Source organism: Mustela nigripes, chromosome 2, assembly GCF_022355385.1.
Source record: "Mustela nigripes isolate SB6536 chromosome 2, MUSNIG.SB6536, whole genome shotgun sequence".
Taxonomy (NCBI): domain Eukaryota; kingdom Metazoa; phylum Chordata; class Mammalia; order Carnivora; family Mustelidae; genus Mustela; species Mustela nigripes.
Genome location: NC_081558.1, coordinates 17,376,619 through 17,394,942, shown reverse-complemented (window position 1 = coordinate 17,394,942; position 18,324 = coordinate 17,376,619). Strand labels below are relative to the sequence as shown.

At 54.6% G+C, this 18,324-nt stretch overlaps 2 protein-coding genes across 6 annotated transcripts in view; both read left to right on the top strand.

The window, feature by feature from the left end:
- Positions 1 to 3,064, top strand: part of SMARCC1 (SWI/SNF related, matrix associated, actin dependent regulator of chromatin subfamily c member 1) — a 173,938-nt gene extending 170,874 nt beyond the window's left edge. For 2 of the 3 annotated variants that reach the window (XM_059389606.1, XM_059389605.1), the window contains exon 28: positions 683 to 3,064. In XM_059389606.1, the coding sequence (XP_059245589.1) occupies positions 683 to 786 (104 nt within the window). In that variant the 3' untranslated portion in view covers positions 787 to 3,064. Of the gene's footprint in view, positions 1 to 121; positions 424 to 682 lie in introns of those variants that run through there. The other variant, XM_059389607.1, reaches the window with a different exon arrangement.
- Positions 3,065 to 9,023: 5,959 nt separating this feature from the next.
- The window catches only part of CSPG5 (chondroitin sulfate proteoglycan 5), a 33,393-nt gene continuing 24,092 nt past the window's right edge, over positions 9,024 to 18,324 (top strand). For all 3 annotated transcript variants that reach the window (XM_059389603.1, XM_059389604.1, XM_059389602.1), the window contains exons 1-4: positions 9,024 to 9,281; positions 9,959 to 11,066; positions 13,851 to 14,039; positions 15,895 to 15,970. In XM_059389603.1, the coding sequence (XP_059245586.1) occupies positions 9,182 to 9,281; positions 9,959 to 11,066; positions 13,851 to 14,039; positions 15,895 to 15,970 (1,473 nt within the window). In that variant the 5' untranslated portion in view covers positions 9,024 to 9,181. The remainder of the gene's footprint in view (positions 9,282 to 9,958; positions 11,067 to 13,850; positions 14,040 to 15,894; positions 15,971 to 18,324) is intronic.

Sequence of the window (18,324 nt, the reverse complement as noted above, 5' to 3'; positions counted from 1 at the left end):
ACCAAATCAAGAGGTTTAAAAAACCCTGGATTAAATAATCTCTAGGGTTCCTTTGTACGCTAAGCAGCTAAAGTCGAAATAGGAAAGAGCCCCAGACACTCATACTAATTGTTCCCTTCAGGACCTGACCTAGTTTTGGCCAAAAACCCAAGGACTACAGTTCAGGAGCTGTGGGGCCTCCCAGGACTGTCCAGCTTGTCAGCAGCTGCCTCGAGTGAAGCTCTCTGGTCCTGGTGGAGACACTTAATCAGCAAGAAGTTCTTGATAATCTGTTTTGTGCCCACCTAGGCCAGGCACTGAGAGAGAAAGAAAAGAAGACACAGAACTTGCCCAGGAAGGAGCTTTATCATTTAACTGAAGAAGTTAAAATTAGCAGAGAGAACCATTAAAATGCAATAAAATCAAACTAAAATTAAGTTCTGCAAAGGTCTGGAGTGATTCTTGGAAGGGGTGGGCTGCGGAGGAGGTTGGGACAGATGCAGACACCTCAGCACGCTAGCCGAGACTTGGGTGTTCAGGGGGGACCTGACCTGCCCGGCCTGCGGTGGCACCAGCACCTCGAAGGCCACGTTGATTGCCTGCATAACAAAAATCACTTCCTATGTCATTTTTCTTGGAAGGGGCTCTTTCCCCAGCCCTTGTGTTTCCAGCAATGACGAGTCCCTCTTGGCTGTGTTTGCAGATGCCCCACCGCCGCCGCAGCCGCCACCACCACCGCCACCACCGCCCGCAGACGGAGTCCCTCCGCCTCCTGCTCCAGGCCCGCCAGCCTCCGCCGCCCCCTAGCCTGGAAGAGGCAGGCAGCGTCCATGCCCGGCGCCAGCAGCTGCAGGGGGGATGACGAGACTTGTGTTCCTCGGCTTCCTTGGGTTTCTTTTAGGATTTTTCTTCTTGCAACCCCAAGCACGCATCCCATATTTCCCTGTACCCCTTGCCGGCCCTCTCCATGCTCGGACACCTCCTTTGTCAGGTCCGCGAGGGGAAGCCTGTGGGGCCAGTGTGTCCTGGTCATCCTCACGGTAGCCTGCGTCCCCCTGTCCTGCTGTGGGGTGTACTGACCCTTTCTCTGCAGGTCCTGTCAACATGAGAAGTTTGTCTGTTGTTTCAGTGCTCTCCTGCAGTGTTTGGTTTTGATGCTTACATGGCTAATGCTTTATAATCATTATGTTTTATTATTTTTTTTTCCTTTTGTCATTGCTTTAAATGAGAGCATCCTAAGTTCATAGGAACCAAAAAAAAATGGTGATGGGCAGAGGGAATAGCCAGAGGGGACGAACCTAAAGGCATTATAAGTGACCTTATTTCTGCTAATCTGAGCTAAGATTGGTGCTGATGGTGAAGTTTCCTGAGACTTTTGCCTCACATAGATGCACCAAAATTCAAAGAGATGGGGACAGGGCGGGACCCCACTGATTTTACTCCTGGACCGAAAGGACCTCCCTGCTGCATGGCCCCTTTAGTACCTGATAGGGGAGCGCCCAGCAGTACAACAGACCCACACTCCTTCCCTGGGCCCACCGGTTCTGGCTTTCTATGCAGATGATTTGTTGGATTAGGGGTGGGATTTGGGGAGGCGTTCCTTCATTTCCTAGACGAGCCAGGGAGCGTTTGAGTCTAGGGCGATGACTGTCCACTGAGTCTAGTCCACTAGTCACTGCTTTGTACTCATTCTTTTTTATTTCCCCTCTTTAAAAAAAAGCAAAAAAAAAAAAAAAAAAAAAAAGAAAAGAAAAAAAAGTAAGTAGATAGTGCTAAACATTTTAGCTCATGGAACTTGGTTAGGATGGCCGGGGGTTCGAGTCCCCAAACTACCTCTTGCAGTCCGGGGTGAGTGGGGCTCAGTGAAGCGGTACTTCAGGTTTGGGGCTGGATTGGAGAAGTGGGGCAAGATCAAGGGCTCTTGTCCCTTCTCGCTTCCCTTGGTGAAATCTCGCATTCCATCTGTCGCAGGGTTGTCAGAGAGAAGCTGGGGGTCCCAAGGCATGCAGTTGGCCATCAGAGCATCATGCTTTGAGGGTTGGGGTTCTCGGACTGAACGATCAGAATGCCATTCCAGAGGCAGAGCCACAAAAATGCCTTAACTCGAACCCATTTTGACCCCTGCTGATGAATTACTTGAGAGTTCTTGGTTTTCTCTTCTTGTCCTTCTTCCCTCCCCTCTATCCTTCCGTGGATGGGGGCAGGGTATGTTTGGTGGATCTTGATTTCCAAAGCGCCTGGCCTCTTCATGTCACATTCTCAAGTGGCAGTTTCATTGTTTAGAATACTAAGTGGCACACCTTTTGGATATCTTTTTCTATATATTCTGTAAAGCTTTACATACGAGAGGGTGTAGGGAGGTGTTTATAAAACACCTCAGAACTTTCTTCCTTAGTATCAGAAAGCAAAAAAATAAAACCACAATTAAGATTTGCCTTTCAAACCCTCAGGTGTTGCCTCTAACCAGGTGGCCCTGGTCACCATCCGAGTACTGGAACCAAGGAGACCTTGTTCCTTTTGTGTGTGTGTTCTGGACTCTTGGAGTGGAAATGAGCTTGTTCCTGCTGGAGTTAAGTTCCAATGCATTTGTCTCCAGAAAGATCCCAGTGCCTTTTGACAATGGCCAGGGTGTTCCCTAATTCCCGCCAGTCTTTCCCAAAGGAAACTCATTCCAAATACTTACTTTTTCCACTGGGGTCTTAGAAGGAAAATGGAATTCTGGTTCATACTGTGGTCCCTTGTTAACCTCAGGTCTTTAATGTGATCGCTTTCAAATTTATAAGATCCAGGTGGAAATACTTTTACTATGCCGGTAACAATTCTACAAAATACCTGAATTCTTAACACTGTTATATTTCACTATAAGTGGTGACTTTTCTTTTCATGTCTTTGATCTGGTTTCGTTCCTGTAATACAGCTACCCAATTTTGTGAGGGGGGGAATAATACGTGGTTTTTGTACAAACGTGTTTCTCAGTGTGTTATTTTGGAAAAATGAAGGGAGGGAGTTTTGGGAGATTGGAGGAAATTGATCAAGAAGACCTCATCTCCCTCTTTTTTTAGTGAATAAATAGAACATTTCTGGATTCTAGTCCCATTCTCTGCATTCACACACCAGTCTCTTCATGTGTCCTATGAAGAGTCTAAAGATTCAGCCCCACCTGGTCTGATCCGCAGTGAGTTCAGGGATGCGGGACTTCCTGACCGAGCACCTTGATGATGCTTAAGGAGCATACAGTTAAATGTGCCTCGCCCACTGCTTCCGTGGTCAAAGTGAGGAAAGGTCTGTGGCCAAAAGCCTGGCACCTCCAAGGGAATGAATAGTTTTGATGGGAAGGCTAGAGCATGTTTGTCGGGATGCCGTTTAGAGAGCCCCCAGCTGGAGGCAGACCTTGAGGGCAGTTGGTTTCGTGCACCTTGATGTACTTTTGAGGACAGCCTTTGAGCATCCACAGGTGCAAACCCTGTGCAGAAAACAGGAAAAGGCCATTGCCTTCTAGCTGCTTTTATGAACCCAGTGAAGCAAAAGCAGGGGCTTCTGCGGCGAGCAGTTAGCACCCAGCTCCTCGGGGAGCTGTGCCGGCCAGGTTGTGCTTTGCTGCTGGATCTGTTCGGACTCCCCTTTAGCACAGAGTGCTAGGACCAGTGGGGTCTCCCAGAGTTCTGTACTCCCCAAGGGTGACAAAGGAGGGTAAGCCCTGACCCAGACTAACCAAAGACTGGTTTCTAAACTTGAGTGTGAGCTCTTTAAAAAGTGTAACAGGACATGTGTAATCCACCAGTCTCTCACAGGTTCCTGGGATCCTTACTATGGAGTGGTTCCCCCAAGTGTGGTAAAGGACAGTAGTGTTGCAACCTCAGTACAGATCAGGATTACCCAAAGCATTGTTCAGAGACCGGCTGCTCAGCCCCACCCTCAAAAGTGATGGAGCAGGTCTGGAGTTCTGAAACACCATGTTTTGTTCTGTTCTTTAGAGAGTGGGGGCAGAAGAAGAAGGAGAGAATCTTAAGTAGACTCCATGCTCAGCACGGAACCCCATCGGGGCTCGATCTCACCACCCTGCGATCATAACCTGAGCCAAAATCAAGAGTTGGATGCTTAACCAACTGAGCCACCCTAGCGCCCCTGAAATACTGTGTTTTTAACAGATTTTTAGGGGGTCCTGATGTACCTGGGCAAGGGACCACCCTTGGGGAACCACTAGTTAGGAAGGTTGTGAGGTAGAACAAGATCTCTGTGGTTCCTGACAGCTGATCCTATGAGTTCCATTCATCTGGGAAACATTTGAGGGCCTCTTACTTGCCAGGCATTAGACCCTGCATGCAGTGAAGTCATAGTTATGAATAAGGTAGGCAAGGCTCCTGTACTCCAGGCCACTTAGATTCTTTTGGGGTGGGGGGTGGGGGATACAAGACCATAAATTAATAAGAAATAGGATTATGTTAAATAGTGCTAGGTAGTCATGAAGAAAAATAGTGTAATCAGGAGCTTTCTGGGGGATCATGTAAATGGTCTGTGAATTGGGTGTGCTTATATGATTTCTGTCCTGCTGGGTGCAGTAACCTGAGGGTTCCCCCTCATTCCAGGAAGACCTCATCTGAATAATCCGAGCACCCTTTGTCTGGATACACAGTGCCAGCCCTGAGGTTTCCTTCTGCAAACCTCTCTGCCTGTGGCCATTAGTGTAAAGCCCTTGCTTTCTCTTCTGCTGCTCCTGGAGCATAGCTGCACTCCAGTTGATCCCTTGAAGGAGGACTTACTGGGAACAAGGTGAAAGCTCCTTGCTCCCCTGTGAATGGGTGGTCTCCATCTAAGGAAGTCACCTTGCAGGATGGGATGGAAGCCCAGGACCGTCAGTATTGGATCTCCTTGTAAACGGCTCCCCTGGACTTCATTTCCTGGTGGCTTGTTTTTAGGCCTGCCTCCTCTCTTCTTAGGAAGCACCTTTGACCCTGAATTTAAAACCGAGCTAAACAGTAGTGACCAAAAGGAGAGAGTCCTGTGAATCAACTTAACCAGAGGTTCTCAAAGCAATTAGAGCCAGTTCTCTCCAAGCACCACCCCCCCACCGCCGCCGCCCTTTCCAATCCGTTAAACCCTAAGGGAAGAGAGACTTGTCTGATCCCCTCTTCCTGCTCCTGGCCTGTCTTGGAGAACTGGGACCAACTTCACTCCCTTCTGTCCCCAGTCCTTGCTGTCCTTCCAGGCCCTTCCAAGCCCACAAAGAACCGTCAGGTGACTGCTAACGGCCACCTTACCACTGCAGACCCTTAGGGTACAGCCTTTGCAGACTTGTGCAGAATAGCAGTGGCTTCACACAGTACAGTGACCAACACCTTTGGACAACTTAGACTGGAAAGAAAATCCCTCCCACTCTCTCCTGTGGCAACCTACCACCTCAGGTGCCCTCACAGCCAGATGGTCCCAGAGGGAGTTAGGAAGCAGCAGTGCCACTGGGTGGTAATAGCTTCTTTGCACAGGCTGATTTCCATGGCTGGTTTGGCCCTGACATTTAGGATTTCCCATAGTCATCCAAATGGACTGGCATTCCTTGTTCCAGGAACTACTGTGTAGTACCTATGGGTTTCCTGAGAATCACCTGGCGAGGTCGCTGGCTGAGACAGCAGGACTTCTGCAGACCAGCCTAGCCGCTGCAGGTCTGAGGCTGTGTTGACTTAAGCTGTGTAGCTCTCTCCCAGCTGACTTGGCTTTTGGGGAATGAAATTCAGGGGCTTCTCCAGTCTTGCAGCAGACCCATTGCCTGGACAAGATGACCACCTCCAGGTTGCGACAAGCCTTTCTAGGAGAGTACTTGTGCAACTGAGAATCCAGAGCAGGGGCTTGTCAGCGCACATAACCCGGACCCCTGACTCTTGGCTCTCCCGGTAATGCTGCAAGAAGGTCCAGTAGCAGCCCATCACCAAAAATGGTCAGAGCTGACTGACCTGGGACATGAGTTGGGGTTATTGCCATCTTGTACCCCGTAAGAAATCATAGCATTGACTTAAATGCCCAGGTGTAGGTAGGTGCAGGGGGTTGGGGAGGGAGGCTAGGCTTCCATTCTGCCAAATGAGGCCTGACCTCTGCATCCTGATTCCTCTTGAAACTAAGAAGCAAGGATGAAAACGTTTGAAATCAAGATCTTGGCTCAAGTCCTGGCCTTACCACATCATTAGCATGATCTCCGTGTCAGTTTGCAAATGTGCAAAATGGTTACGAGAAAGACTAGAAACTCTAAAGACTAGAAAGACTAAAAACTCACAGAAATGTTAGTAGTCACTACTAAGGACTTAAATCCTGGAACCACACAGCTTCCTGTTCAGACTGAAGTATGCCCCAACCATGGTAACTGGAGCAGCTCCTGCCCTGGACAGCAGCCCCTCGTTAAGCTAGAGGCTTTCTGTGCCCAAGGAGGCAGGCTGTAGCCATGGCAATGGGCCTTGTGCCTGCCTTGGTGCTGGAGGCAGGTTGCCAAACCCAATAGGATCCTCAGAGGCATGTGGAAGCCATTGCCTCACAAAAGCATCCTTGATGCCCAAATGCACAAGACTTGGATGTGGGGACATGGGTGTGGGCTCTGGACAGGGGTTAATCTCCCTTTCTTCGACTCTCTAGTTCCTACGTCTTAGATCTCTTATTTGGTCCACTCTAACCCCTGTGCCCAGAAAAAGTAATGCAGTCCCTGGACACTGTGGCTACCACTATCTCATAAAGGAGATGGGTTACTGACTCCCAAGGTCATGCAGAGCTGATGCTGTATCCTGCTTTTCCTGTCACATTCCATTGCCTGATGAGTTCCCCCATTCATCTCGAGGCGTTTCCAAACCTGGTGTGCCGTGCTCCGTTCTGAGGTCTAGGGGGAATCAGCGGATAAGTTTAGGTTAAAAGAATTTGCCCCCAAGTTAGGGAAGGGGGTCATTGAGGAAGGGGACATTTCATATTTTATTTTATATAATATGCGTGTTATAATTCAAAAATTAAATTGAAGCCAGCCTGGCCGGTTGAGAGGGTGGGGCATGTGACTTGATCTCAGGGTGGTGAGTGCAGACCCCACATTGGGCATGGAGCCTACCTAAAAATTGTTTTTTTAATTGAACTTAAAAGAATATATTTAAATATTCAATAAAATACATTAAAATGAGAAAGTGGAGTAGCTGGAGTTTTAACAGAGAAATGGGAGAAGGGTCCTGTTCAGAACTTCCTAGTGAAAAACAAGGGAGTGGTCCTCATGCCCCAGCTGTCAAGGCCCCATTGGTGAGGCCTTATTCCAGACAGACCTGCCGGGGGAAGGAGGAGGTAGGCACGTCTCCACTCTCACAACCACCACGCAAGAGTCAGACCCAAATAGAGGAACACAGACTTGTACATAGGCCAAAAAAGAAAATACAGATGTAAGCCACAGACCAGGGAAGCAGAGATGGGGTTGGAGGGTGCGTTAGTGCCTCTGTGGCCAGCCAACAAGTGCAAAGCCCAGCCTGGCCCTCTGCTCAGAGAAGACTGTATTCCAAACCGGTATTTACTGTCCCCAGAGGCAGCATGAAGCCATGGAAAGAACCTCACGAAGTCAGCCCCTTTGCAGGAAGCTCCAGACCCACGTTCTGTGGTGGGAGTATCTGGTGGGAGTTGTCTGGTTGGTGCATGTTTGCTTCTGCTGCCCTTCCAGAACCTCCCAGTGCCTGGTCCTGTGCACTGTGTGCTCCACAGTCCAGTGGGGAATTGCTGTAGACAGGCGATATCACCGGGAGGCTGGGAAGGCTTCGCAGAAGGGACAGGTAATGGAACCAAGCTTTCTGAGCCCGTTTTCCAGGCAGACTTGGAGGGCAGGGAACACCAGCCTGCCTAAGAGGCTGCTGTCACAGGACTGTCTGTGAAAGGAACACACTTTGAACCAAGGGAATGCCATCCAGAAACACGCACTAGGACATGAGGAGGTAGATACTCCAACTTGGTTACCTATGTGGCTCCCTAGCGACAGAAATGGGAGTGTCTCACAAATACCACGGTTGTCACATCTAAGGTGGTGACCCCGAATGTCATTTGGGTCAATAACACACCGGGAGGTGGGCGGTTGCTTTGCGGGATAAGCTACCAGGACTAGGTCACAACTCCCCACCAAGCATGTCTCCGGGGATGAGGGGTCCCTGGCTGAACACCGAGCTTCGGTCAGCCCGCACACTAGTCTGACACCGCTCCTGCAGCCCGCGCGTCCCTAGGCTGCGATCTTGGCTCCTTGGGTCAGCCCAGGACCTTGAGTTTGCTGGTCTGGGACACATGTGTGTTGGGAGGGTGGTGGTGATGGATCCTGGGAGGAAGGGGCCAGGATTAAAGGGCGCTGCCTGGGCTACCCCGAGGAGAGAAGAAAGGCGGGAGTAGCTGTAGTCTCAGAAGGGTCTTGCCCCCTGCCCCTGGGATGCGTTGTGGAGGGCCTGGCTGTGCGAGGTCTGAGCTTTGGCTGTGGACGGATTAGGTCTGATCCGATTAGAGCCTGGGCGGTCGGCTTCGCCCCCTTGCCTGGCGCTGCCGGCGCCTGCCCCGCCCCCGTGGGCACCCGCAGACGTCCCCGAGACCCTTCCCCGCCCCGAACACGGCATTGGCGCAGAAATCCGAGAGGCTCCGTGCTCCCCGGACTCGGCTCATTTCCACACCGCGAGCTCGGGCTTCCGCCCCCTGCGGCCCTCCCGAGCCCCGCCCCGAAGTTGCGGGTGTCTGGGCCCCCGCCTCCGTGCTCGCCGCGTGGCGGGTGGGTTCCTCGCAGGTGGGGGGGAGCCCGTAGCAGCCCTCCACGGGGAGGGCTGGCCCGCCCCGCAGCTCTCCCGCCCGTGCACCTGTCGGCTAACGCCACGCGCGGCGCTGTGCTCCGCACCCACCCGCGCTACTCCAAGTCCGTTTGTCTCGGCGTCCAGAGCCGGGGGTCTGTCTGTCCACCGCAGGCGGACGGAGCAGGGCAGGCGTCAGAGCTACGTGCGGCGGGGCGGGCGCGGCGGGAGGGGTGGGGGCGGCGCTGAGCGCGGCAGCGGCGGCGCGGGAGGCGGGGAGGCGCGGCGCGCCGGGGACAGCGGTGGACGGCGGCGGCGGCATGCGGCTTCTCGCGCTGCCCACCGTGGGCTGAGACGGCCGCAGCGCGGGCGGGAGGCGCGGCGGCCGGCGAGCCGAGGGCGCAGCCAGCCGGGCAGACCGTGGACAGCGGTCGGCGCGCCGCGCCATGGGCCGAGCCGGGGGCGGGGGCCCGGGCCGGGGACCGCCGCCGCTGCTGCTGCTGCTTCTGGGGGCCACGCTGGTCCTCGCCGCCGGGGCCGCGCCGGGTAGGTACCCACTGCGACCGGGACCCCAGTGACTCTCGCACCTCACCCTGGGCCAGGGTCCCGCTGGCCTCGGGTACAGGCGGAGTTCGCGAGCTATGGCAAGGGGGCGGGGCAGCGCCTTGCTCGCGACGGGGGCGGGGGAAGGGGCGCGCGAGGAGGTGGGGTACTTGAAGGAGGCCGAGGGGTGGGGGTCGGCCCCGACCCGGGTTGGGTGGGCAGAGGTGCTGGCTGGGGGGAGGGGACTGAGTGGGCGGGGCGTGAGGGTGCGACTTCGAGGCGGGACCTGGAGGTGATGGGGGCCCTGAGGATGCGACCTTAGGGCGGGGCCTGGAGTAGGGCGGGGCCTGGAGTGGGGCGGGGCCTTGAGGGTGCGACTTCGGGGCGGGGTTTGGCGGTGGGGTGGAGTCCTGAGGGTCAAACCTCTGCCTGGGGCCGAAGGTGGGGGCTGCCCCGTTCACACTATGGGCCTTGTCGGGGGCGGGGCATGACGCCTGAGGGGCGGGGCCTGAGCGGGAAACGTCGGGCCGGGTGTGTTCCCTTGGGGGCGTGGCCTAGACGGTGGGGCGTGGCTTTGGGAAACCTGGTCCTGGCGTCTTCGGGTGGGCGGGGAGGCCGGGAGTGCGAGCGGCAGCGGGGGGCGGGGCCCTGACGTCGTGCCCCCTCCCTCCCGCCCACAGCGCGTGAGGCGGGCAGCGCCGTCGAGGCTGAGGAGCAGGTGAAAAGCGTCCTGGAGTGGGAGCCGCGTGCCAACAGCACGCGGGAGAAGGCCGGCCCACCAGCTGCTGGGGAGGATGAGACCTCATGGACTGCACCTGGCGGCCAGCCGGCTGTGGTGGGGCCTGGGGCCAGGCCAGAGGAGGCACTGGAGGCGTCCGCGGCAGTGACCGGCACCGCCTGGCTGGAGGCCGACAGTCCGGGCCTGGGTGGAGTGACCGCAGAGGCGGGCAGCGGCGACACCCAGGCCCTTCCAGCCACGCCCTCGGCTCCTGAGGAGGCCCTGGGACAGTCATCGATGCCCACTGTTACCCCCGAGGCTACAGAGGCAAGCGGACCACCCTCCCCCACTCCTGACGACAAGCTGAGCCCAGGCCCCGAGCTCCCCAAGGAGAGCCCCTTAGAGGTTTGGCTGAACCTGGGAGGCAGCACACATGACCCACCTGGGCCAGAGCCCACATTCCCCGTTCAGGGCACACTGGAGCCCCAGCCGGCGTCAGATATAATTGACATCGACTACTTCGAAGGATTGGATGGTGAGGGCCGTGGCGCCGACCTGGAGAGCTTCCCAGGGTCGCCAGGAACCTCAGAGCACCACCCCGATAGCGGGGGAGAGACCCCTTCCTGGAGCCTGCTTGACTTATACGATGACTTCACCCCCTTTGATGAATCTGACTTCTACCCTACTACATCCTTCTATGATGACTTGGAGGAAGAGGAAGAGGAGGATGACAAGGATGCAGCAGGAGGTGGAGACCTGGAAGATGAAAGTGACCTTCTGGTGCCCACTGAGAAGCCTGGTCTGGGGCCCGGGACTGGCCAGCCCACCAGTCGGTGGCATGCCGTCCCCCCACAGCATACTCTGGGGATGGTCCCTGGCAGCAGCATCGCCCTCAGGCCCCGCCCAGGAGAGCCAGGCAGGGACCTGGCCCCAAGTGAGAATGGCACCGAGTGCCGCAGCGGCTTTGTGCGGCATAATGGCTCCTGCCGGTCAGTGTGCGACCTCTTCCCAAGTTACTGTCACAATGGCGGCCAGTGCTACCTGGTGGAGAACATAGGGGCCTTCTGCAGGTAAGGGTGTGGCAGGCAGGTGCACAGGGACTTATAAAAGAACTGAAAAGCATATGTGAGGCCTACTCAGCAAAGAGGAGGACATGATGGGCACAACTTCCAAGAGGTAGTGAGTTGCCAAGCCAAGAGGCTCCTGGGATTCCCAGGTCAAGAGATGTTCACATGATATCTTCCACAGGAAGTTACTTCTTAAATGTACTTCCTGTGACCTCACTAGGAAAGACTCCCCAGAAGTAAGATTTTGTATTTCCTCCAAGTGTGTGCCCTATACCAAAGCACTAAACTATAAAGGCAAAATGAAGGGACTTCTCTGAGGGTTTTGGAAAGCAGCCTTTACTGGCTCAAGGGGTCCCACTGGAGAGTTTTGGCTACAGTGGCACAAAGAGTAGGCTTATAAGCCTGCTCTGGAGGAAAGAAGGCCTCTGAGCATGCCCTCTGAGACACATGTATGGTAGGAAGTGGACTCTGTCTACCCACAGGGCACCTGTAGGGGGTGGACGTACAGAGTCACAGTGAGGAGCAGACCCCAAGAGGAGCCACTTAAGTAGGTCAAGTGAGGCAGAGTATTTTTCCTGGCATAGCAGATATGGGGTTCCTTGACTTTGGGTAGTGGCTTTTCCCTTTCTACTTGATCTTTGTCCTCCAGCGCAGAATGTTTTAAAGACTCAGAGAGTTTAGTGTCTCTAAGGACGTCGTCTGCAGCCAGCATCCCATGCCTCATCAGGAATACATCATACACCCGCCCTCGTGGCAAGGTCATTAACCTGCTGGGGAGCTCACTGGCTTATTCTGGAAGAATCCCAAGTCAGCAGTGATCTGGGTAGTTTGCTTGTCTCCGTCCTTTACAGACCCTGGAAGTGGGGTGGGACCCCCAGATTGCTCAGGGACTTGTTTCTGTTGGTCCTAGGAGGAACATTTCTGGAATCTAGGTGTTTCTCTAAGTGTCATTCCTGATGTTTCTTTTTCTTGGTCTTTTTGGAGGTATGTGAAGAATTCAAATTCTACAGGTCTTGATGTTCCGATAGAAAAATAATATATAGAAAGTGTAAATGTTGTGCCTTTGGCATTAAAGCTGGCTTCCAGTTCCTTCTTTCCTATAAGCAATCATGAAATGATTAAGGTCAGTCATATAGAATGTGTCCACACAATTGTGATTGGAGTTGTCCAGTCATTGCTAAAAGAAGGATCTGTCATCAAGACATTATGGCAATAGTACCTTGCTAGTTGGCTAAGGGCTACCAGAAGCTACCCTGTGATTTTGCTCCTCAAGCTTTGGTTAGTGGGATGATAGTGATGCTTAGTGGGATTTACCCTGGGAGCTCTGAAATCTCTGTGTGAAATCATTGTCTTTCATCCTGCTGGAGGCCTGGGCTTTTCACCTTCAAAGTAGTCTTGCCATCACCGCATGAAATGGAGAGCCCACGATGCTTCTGGAGAGCTAGCAAAGTTCCCAGAAGCTCCTGGAGCTCTAGGGACTCCCGAGTGAGAAAGCAAGCTTGTCCTCAGTAAGCTGCCTGGCTGTGCTGACCGGGGATCCTCCAGTGGGTCCCGCTTCAGAGGACTTTTCCACAAGTCCCCCCACCAGCTCCCCTAGCTCACCTTCCCTCCCAGGGGCACACTCGGTCCTCCCTCCCAAAGATCCCTCCTCAGGCTGTGCATGCCCAGGCTCTGCTCTGGCTCAGAAACTGTTTTGCATTCCATTCACAGGAGACTGCCGAGCCCTCCGTTGCAGACTGCAGCACGCCTTTGTCTCTGTCACCCTGACCCACTGCAGGGAAATGAGCAGAGCGATGGCAGAACTTTTCTAGAACCATGGGCTAGTGGGATCGTCTTTGCTCACTGCGCTCAGACAGATAGCCTCCCAGGACTGCAGAGCGTCCGTTGGAAAAGAAAGACTTTCCTGTTAGTCATGTCTCTGCGCACTATTTCGGGCGTGGAGTAGTCAATTCTCCGAGGCGAGGCATAATTTCCCCTTTTCTGGACCCCTTTTTCTTGTCTGTCATTCACCCTGAGGTTCATGTCCTCCCTCCTTTGCCTGCCTCTGTATCCTTCCACATCTTTCCTCTTTGAAGCAGCCTGGTTCCCATGGAAACAGCAATGTCATTGGAAGAGTTGGAGCCTGGGAATGTCCCCAAGGGCAAGAGAAAGTCACTCAACAAAAGGACTGAAACCCACCCAGAGGGTTGATTCTCACTGTGCTTTCATGACCGTTCTCATGGTAATAGGACAGGAAGCTTTAGGGGCAGAATTTGGGGGGCTGCAGAGACAGGAGGAGACTACACATCCATCTTTGTGTTCGTCCTTGTCTGTCACTTCCTTCTATTTCAGCATCTGGGGAGCCTCGTGAACTAGACGGGACTGCAGAACACCAGGAGAGGTTTTCCCGGGTAGAGTGGGTTGACTACTTTTGGAGCCAGAGGTCCTATTAATCTTGTTTTTCACCCAGAGCCAAGGGCAGGGGATGCTGAGAGAATCCTATAATTGTCCTCCTTGAGGCTGCGAGGTAGAAAACCAGGGTTCCCACCCCCCCCTTCCACACAGTCCCTTAACAGTCACGTGAGCGACCTGTTCACTCCGTCCCTCGGCACTCTGGTTGTCTCATTTATGTCCTGGACTCCAGTGCTGTCCTGCCCACTGCGTGGGGGTGGTCACGCAGAACCTCCACCCCAGTTGTTCTAGACCCTCATGGGAACGGGCTGCTGAGGTGAATGTGGGGCGAAGGGGCCAGGCCCTTGCTGTGGCTGCCGGCCCGTCCGCTCAGTCTCACTCTGTCGCTGCCCCCAGGTGCAACACGCAGGACTACATCTGGCACAAGGGGATGCGCTGCGAGTCCATCATCACCGACTTCCAGGTGATGTGCGTGGCCGTCGGCTCAGCTGCCCTCGTCCTGCTCCTGCTCTTCATGATGACTGTGTTCTTCGCCAAGAAGCTCTATCTGCTCAAGACGGAGAACACTAAGCTGCGAAGGACCAAGTGAGTCTGAGTCCGCCAGCCGCGCCCTGCCCCTGTGGCTGCCCCCGCCATCTGACCCCGGGGACCTGGCCACGGGGGTTCCTGGCACCTGCTGTGCCTCCCTAGTTGTGTTTTCCATCCCAGAGGCTCCCCCAGGTTGATCCCTTCCTGCACGGAACATGCTGGCATTGTGGCAGGGCCTGAGCCCCTGGGGCACACCGTCCAGCGCCGTTCCCAGTGTCTTCTGCCCCGTGACAGAGGGCGCTTAAGGAAAAGACACCCAGCACCCTCCTGGCCGTGGTCCCCCATGTACGTATCTGCGCTCAGTCCTCCCACAGCGGACTGCACCTGCTCCATGGCTCTTTGCCAGGCACGGCCAGTGTGAGGATCTCGCTCACGAACTGCGAGGAGTAACCCCAGCTCCCTCAGACCTGCCGTCTCCCAGGCCCGACTCCTCCTGACTGAACGCTGGAGAGAAGAGCTTGGGCAGCGCATCGCCATGCCCAGCTTGTCGGTGCCTGGTCCAGACAGAAGTGCAAGGGATTTAGGGAAGTCCTCTTGACCTCTCCTAAGTAAAGTTTTGGGGGTGGAGGGGCCTAGGCTAGGCTTCCTCTGTGGCGGATTTTCAGGGCCCCATGGGAATAGAGTCTCCTTCCGGCTTCTCTCTTAGCAGACGAGTGACTTCTGTGTGCATGTGAGATCCACATGTGTTTCCCTCTAAGTCCAGGCCTTGCACACTTGGCCGTGGCCTTATGCACTGTGAGAGAGTCACTCTGTCCCTGAGCAAAGTAAGGAATGCTCTGAAGTGTCACGGGAGTCCCAAAAGGAGGAGGTTGCGGTTCAGCTTCCTGGAGGCCTGAGAGACAGTTGATGCAGAACTGTCCCCCACTTTCGACCTGTTGCCCCCTCACTCCCCTCCCCCGCTGACCCGAGACTCCCTCCAGGGAATGCTCCTGAAGTACTTTCCCTGGGATCCTGGGAAAAGGACAAAAGGCCATCTGTTGCTCCTTTGCTGGGTAAACTCCTGCACTGTGCAGATGCGGGCGGCCGCCGGGAGCCTTTCAGTGACCCGTCCCGACGCTGCAGGGGCCTCTCCATTGTGACTGTGCGCTGAGGCGGGCCGGATCCGTGCATGTCCTCATCAGCCAGGACCCTGGGTGGCAGGGGGAGGAGAGGGCCATGCTGCGACCACCTACCAGGGTAGCTGCTGAGGAGGCCAGGGGAGAGAAGGAGCAGCTGGCAGGGCAGTGGAGAAGCAAGAGTAGTGGCCAGGGACAGTACCACGTTCTAGGCCTTCCTCCATCAACAGGCTTTGTGTTCTGCACAGAGCCTGGCCCCCGGGGCACCGTCAGCTCCCAGCATGCCACCCTCACTTCCCGCGCGTGCTTGCTTGCTTTTGGGCTCACACTCCACGTCCTCCGTGTGCAACAGATACTGCTGCGGTGTACTGCCTCTGAGATGTTCACCCCCCCCCACGCCCCCACATATTAGCGTCTCTGAAACTGGACTGCGTCTCACAATCACTGGCATCTTATCATCATGGTTGGCCAGATGGCAGTCACGATGTGGTTGTAACCGCCTGGCAGTCACAGTCCTGGCCAGAGCTGTTCATATCGTTGTCAGTGCTTTAACGGAAGTCTCCGTGAGCCACTTCCAGTCTAGAATAAAAACTCTAGGTGATAAGAAAGTTCCTGGGTCACGCTTTTAAGGGGCAGAAGTTTTTTTTTTTCCTCCGCGGTGCATCGAATAATGGCACTCCTTATTACGGTCCGCGGTGTCTGATGAAATAAGCATTTGACCCGCGATGCTTTGGGCAGGCTTGGCCATCCGTGATCGTCGCACTCACGTTTTCCCTGCTCTCTTCCGTCCCAACCAGCAAATTCCGGACCCCGTCGGAGCTCCACAACGATAACTTCTCCCTCTCCACCATTGCCGAAGGCTCTCACCCAAACGTAAGGAAACTTCGCCACAGTCCCTGTACCTCCTTTCCCCCCTGCACATGCCCGCACCTTGGCTCCCCGTGATGACTTGTCTGTCACCTGTGACTTGTCTTTCCCACCCTCTCCCTTATCCATAGGCCCTGCCCAGGCCACTGCCCTTGTCTTTGGGCTACTTCCAAGCTGGGGACGGCTCCTCCCAGCTCTGGAGGTGAGCGTGGGGAGACCAGTTTGGGTGGCGACGTGGGACTAGGACAGGGACGGTGCACCGCTTCCTTGACAGACAGCTCTAGGGGGTACCAAAGATCTTTTTTCCAGGATGACTCGGGATTTTTAGCTTTATCTAGACTTTAGAAGTCCGATTTTTCCTTCCCAGGGTCTTTCTGCTCTCTGTATGGAGAAGAAAGACTGTTTTCGTCGTGAGGGAATGTCCTCGTGGTCACTGAAGTGAATGGCGGTTGCTCTTTGGAATGGCTGGACCAGTGTCCTTTACACTGTCCAAGGAGGCATATTTACGCTGGTTAAAGCTGAGGGGGGCACAGAGCACTGGTGTAATAGTAAGTCTAGGGGTAAATTCTGTTCTTGGGAGGATGGGCTCGTAAGTATCAGTTGAGACTTAAGAGAAGGTCTCAGTGGTCTCAGTCGAGCAGTTTCTAAAGATCCTGGCCTTCTAGTGTGTCTTCTGGACCACACTAACCGGTAAAGAAAGTACTGGATACTGTGAGAGAAAATCTCATAAATAAAGCAGAAACCGCCCAAGCTCCAGATCACGTCACATCCGAACCCGGGACTTCGGCATGTGACACAGGCCCCGTACCACACGGTGAAGGCATCAATACACAGATAAGGGAGCGAAACTCAGACTCACAAGCTGCCTGCGGCTGGAAAGCTTGCGGAAGAGCGGCTTATGCTGCTGTGGGGACAGCACGGAACTAGACCACTGTTTTCCTCTGATAGATGGGGATGGTGCAGCCCCAGGAAGGGAAAGAGAGAATAACAGTAAATGTGACCTTGTTCACCAAACCCCAGGGAAGAACTTGGCCTGGTGGAGAAGGAGGAAAGGGGTCGACTTTAAAGAAGAAATCAAAGAGGTTAGTTTAGGATAATTTGTTAAAGTCTTTGATACAAAGGGTAGAGAAGCAGATATGATTTTACTGGGTATGTACCGAGATACTAATACGTTCAAGACCATCTAATAACCCAGGACGCCAGATGTCTTATAAACGTTCAGATTGATAAGCACTTTAACCAGCCCTTGAGATAGGCACTTTGAGGACAGGAAGAGCCTCCCTCGTCTCCATACACTCCATCCCTACCTTGTTCGGCCTCACACAGTGGTACATGTGTGGTCACCATTTGTGGAACGCTGGCAAAAGATGGCCTAGCGGGGCCTTCTGGTTCCACTGTATGTGTGGGGCAGCCCACCAGACCTGTGCGGTGGTTCCTGGTTCCACTGTACGTGTGAGGTCACCTGCCAGACCTGTATGGTGGTTCCTGGTTCCACTGTACACGTGGCTGTCCGGTGGCTTCTGCAGGCAGGGTATTCCTTGTCCAGAGAGCAAGGGTCCTTAGGAAAGTTTCTGATGCATACATAGTCCATTGTTCTGGCATCCCAGGTGTAGACAGACAACTTTCCTCTTCCCGAAAAGGGAGAGGAAAGAAATAGCTCCTCTTGAAGGTCTCGGTGGCATGAACCAATACCGAGGCTTCCTTGGCCGACCTGACTTTGTAGAAGGTACGGCGTTTGTCCAGTAAGGCCCCCACTGACCTTGAGTTCAGAATACCACAAGGCTTAAAACTGGAGCCGCGCACGGGCCGGTCCACCATGGGGGACTCCGCCTGAGAAGGACCTGAGAAGGGGCGGTCGGGGTAGTGCTCAGGACATCCCTCAGTGGAGGGGCAAGATGAGGCTCTGGGGGTCTCCCGCCCCTCCTGGATCTTGCAGGTTGTGTCAGCCTGGCATCTTGCGCTCCACTTGTGCTCCAGGGGACATCCTGTCCCCTCTGCCAAGGCTCTGAGTGTGAGAGGGGCCGACTCTCCTGTCCAGCAGGGCGTGTACCCCCCGATCTCCTCCCTTCAGCTCTTCGTTCTCTCCACCCAGCCTGCAAGTCAGACTTGATCGTATTCAAGACCTTGTGGGCACTGGCGGTCCAGACAGTTGCCACTTCAGTTCGAAGTGAAGCCCTGTCGGGCGCTTCCTTCCCCACCTGCAGTCGCCCAGTGCTACTTACTCCTCACCTGGGCTCTGCAGCAGGCGAGCCGGTGGCGGCATGAGCCCATGAGCCTGCGTGCAGCCAAACAGCCAGCCCCTAGAAGGAGCATCGGGAGGGAAGGGAGAGCCTGTTCTCCTCTGCCTGTGCTATGGAGAC